Below are 3015 nucleotides of genomic sequence, written 5' to 3'. Positions count from 1 at the left end.
TTTGGGCCATTGGGTGACCCAGGAACCGGCTTCCAGCCAGACCTGCAGCGGCACTCATAGCTGCCCTTGGTGTTGTGGCATTGGGTGGATTTGTGGCAGGAATGTTTTCCCGAGGTACATTCATTCACATCTGAGGACAAAGCCAGAGCGTCAGGCCCTCCCTCTACTCCTTGCTCGCATCCTTCCTGCCCCTTCTCTCAAATCCCTTAGCAGTTCACCCCGAGGACACCCCACTATGCCCCGCTTAATAGCTACCTAGACTGACAGGATACAAACTTGTGGTGACATTTTCCACTGTAAAAGCATCATAAGCTCAGAGCGCCCCTGCAAGGCGGACAGGGCAGGACTGTGTGTGTGCCAGTGTCATCCCAAAGCTGTGCCCCCACCTGTAGGGCAGGATGGACTGGGGGACTTCTAACCAGGGAAGCTGCCGCACTGATAGCTACCATGCGCTGAGGCTGTGGGCTGTAGCACCGATGCGCCCAGAGCTGCACTCTTGCCCTTATTAGAACAGAATCCGAGCCCTGGCCGGTTTGGTTCAGTGGATAGAACGTCGTTCTGCGGACTGAAGGGTCCCAGGTTCAATTCCGGTCAAGGGCACATGCTCGGGTTGTGGACTCGATCCCCAGTAGGGGGTGTGCAGGAGGCAGCCAATCCAGGATTCTCTCTCATCATTGATGCTTCTATCTCTCTCGCCTCCCTTCCTCTCTGAAAATCGCCAGCGAGGGCAGCAGCGGCACTCATAGCTGTCCACATTGTTGAGGCAGTGGGTGGTTTTGTGGCAGGGTTTTTGCCCTGAGGTACATTCATTCACATCTGAGGACAAAGCCAGAGCGTCAGGCCCTCCCCGCACCCACTTCTCATTGCCTGAGGATCCCTCTATCAGTACACATGCCACCACCTGGTGATCTTCAACTTCACCCTCAAAGCACATTACAGTGGCCTACTGACAAGATGGACACGACAGGGACCATAGTCTCCAGTTTATAGGTGGCAAATCCAGGAGGGAAACTGAGTCACAGGGGCTAGGTTTCTTGACCAAGGACTCCTGCTTACACCCTCCTGGGCCCTGGCCCTGTTCCCTTCTGGGAACCAGAAGTCACACCTCCCCCTGCTGCATGTGACAGATGAGGAAAGGGAAGGGTTGGGGGTGCTCACAGGAGCTCCACAAGGAAACCCCAGGCCCAGAAGGCCCTGCCACCACCCTGCTCTGTGGCAGGACTTTTCAGGGAGGCGAATCCTTAGGCAGGGCCTTGGCAGGGAACCTGAGAATCTTCTCCTGCCTCCTGGGGCTGCGGGGCCTGCGTCGGCTCCTTCCCCAGCTCCATCCAGTCCATCCTCACAGCGTCCTCCCGGGGCCTCTACCTGTGCACAGCTTCGGGTCCTCTGGGTTGAGCTCAAATCCTGGTGGGCACGTGCAGGTGTAGCTGCCGTGGGTGTTGACACACTTGTGGCTTTTACAGATTCTGGGGTCCAGACATTCGTCCATGTCTGCAAGGGGAAGGAGAGGGTGATGGATGCCTGCAGCCATGGGCAGCCTTCAAGGCTGGGAGTCAGCCACATTTCCTGCCATAGAAGCATCTGGAAGGTCCCATTGCCTCCTGCCAGGTGAGTGGTGCCTCTTCTAATTCACATGGAGGTGTCCTGTGTGTAAGCATGGTGGTCTAGATGCTCTGTTGTCCAGATGTGGCCAAAAGCGGTCCAAGTCCTCCCTCTGACTCCCTCCACCACCACCTCCTCTCCGGGCAGCTCCAAGCTAGGGCAGGGACATCACTGCCACCTGTGTCCCAGCCTGAGGACTTGGGTAAAGATCAGGGCCTTCCTGGAACCAAGTGCGGGAGAAGTGCTGCAGGCCCTGAGCAGGCTCGTTTCGGTGGTCTTGGTCCTGACTCCCCCGGGTGGTGCTGTGGGCTGAGCTCTCCTTGGATCATGGTGACTCTGGTGAGACAGCGCTCTCCCATCCACACGACTTCTGAGACTCCAGCCCATGGCGATGGACCAAGAACCTCCCCTGAGCCTGACCCCTCGCAGACAAGGCTTGTAAGCCGGGGCCCAGAATGTGAAAATGATGCCAGATAGGCCAGGGCCAATCCACATGTGAGCTTGGCCAGCGGTGGGCAAGGGCTGGGTGCCTGGAGTGGGGAGCAGCAGCTGATGGGTGAGGAGTGGCAGGTGTTTCTGTCATCTGGCTCCTTGTGCTCCCACCAGGGACACAGACTTGTGGGCCTTGCCTTGAGGGGCTGAGCTCTGTCTTCTGTAGCCCCATGGTCTGGGCCTCCAAGGCACCTGAGCCTGGGGCAATGGTCCCCGATGACACCCCCTCTTGTCACCTGGTCCAGGTGGGAGCCTCTTCCTTCACCCAACTCTCAGAGCTTGGGGCTGGGTGGAGAGGTTGACATCACCCAGCCCACCCCTGACATGTAACCCATCTGGATCCGGTCATCAAGCTGCCCACCGTACTGAGAACTGAAGTTATGGGGGAGGGTCAGGGTGGACGCTTGCTTGGGGGAATAGATGGAGGCCAAGTGGCTGAGAATTGGGGTCAGGGTATCAGGAAGCAGCTTCTCCAGCTGGGGCTGTGGGCCAGAGGCAATTTTCTTGAGGGGGTCCCTGGGCCATCATGGCCCGGGCGGTCTGGGAGGGCCTGGCATGGCTGCCCCTGTGTGGGCTCCGGTGGCATCAGGTCTCATCCAGCAGGCACTGGCGATGGGGAAGAGGACGGTATTGCTCTGGAATGCACTGCGCCATGAGCTCTTGAAGTATCTTGATTGGCGCCCTCGTGTGTTTTATGCAATAAGACGCCAGGTGAGCAGGCTCCGAACTTCTGGAATGGCCTCTGCAGAGGGTTCTGAGTCGTGCGGTTCAGAGAGGGTTGGGAGACCAGGTAGGTGCCTGGGATGGCCCTTTGATGCCTGGAGAAAGAGGGGTGAGCGGCCGAGGAAGGGGCCCAGGTCTCCTGCTCAAAGCACACCTGGTGGGCCATGACGCGAGCAGACAGGTCCTCAGGTCGGGCAA

The 3015-nt window shown here is 58.5% G+C and overlaps 1 protein-coding gene across 2 annotated transcripts in view; it reads right to left on the bottom strand.

The window, feature by feature from the left end:
• The window catches only part of ADGRE5 (adhesion G protein-coupled receptor E5), an 8593-nt gene extending 7013 nt beyond the window's left edge, over window positions 1-1580 (bottom strand). For both annotated transcript variants that reach the window (XM_015567491.1, XM_015567492.1), the window contains exons 1-2: window positions 1366-1580; window positions 732-816 (exon numbers count right to left, since the gene is read on the bottom strand). In XM_015567491.1, coding sequence (XP_015422977.1) covers window positions 732-816; window positions 1366-1531 — 251 coding nt within the window. In that variant the 5' untranslated portion in view covers window positions 1532-1580. The remainder of the gene's footprint in view (window positions 1-731; window positions 817-1365) is intronic.
• Between the last annotated feature and the right edge of the window lie 1435 nt (window positions 1581-3015).

Source organism: Myotis davidii, unplaced genomic scaffold (genome assembly GCF_000327345.1).
Source record: "Myotis davidii unplaced genomic scaffold, ASM32734v1 scaffold1204, whole genome shotgun sequence".
Classification (NCBI taxonomy): domain Eukaryota; kingdom Metazoa; phylum Chordata; class Mammalia; order Chiroptera; family Vespertilionidae; genus Myotis; species Myotis davidii.
The sequence above is the reverse complement of the archived record's forward strand: the minus strand, read 5'-3'. Positions and strand labels throughout refer to the sequence as shown.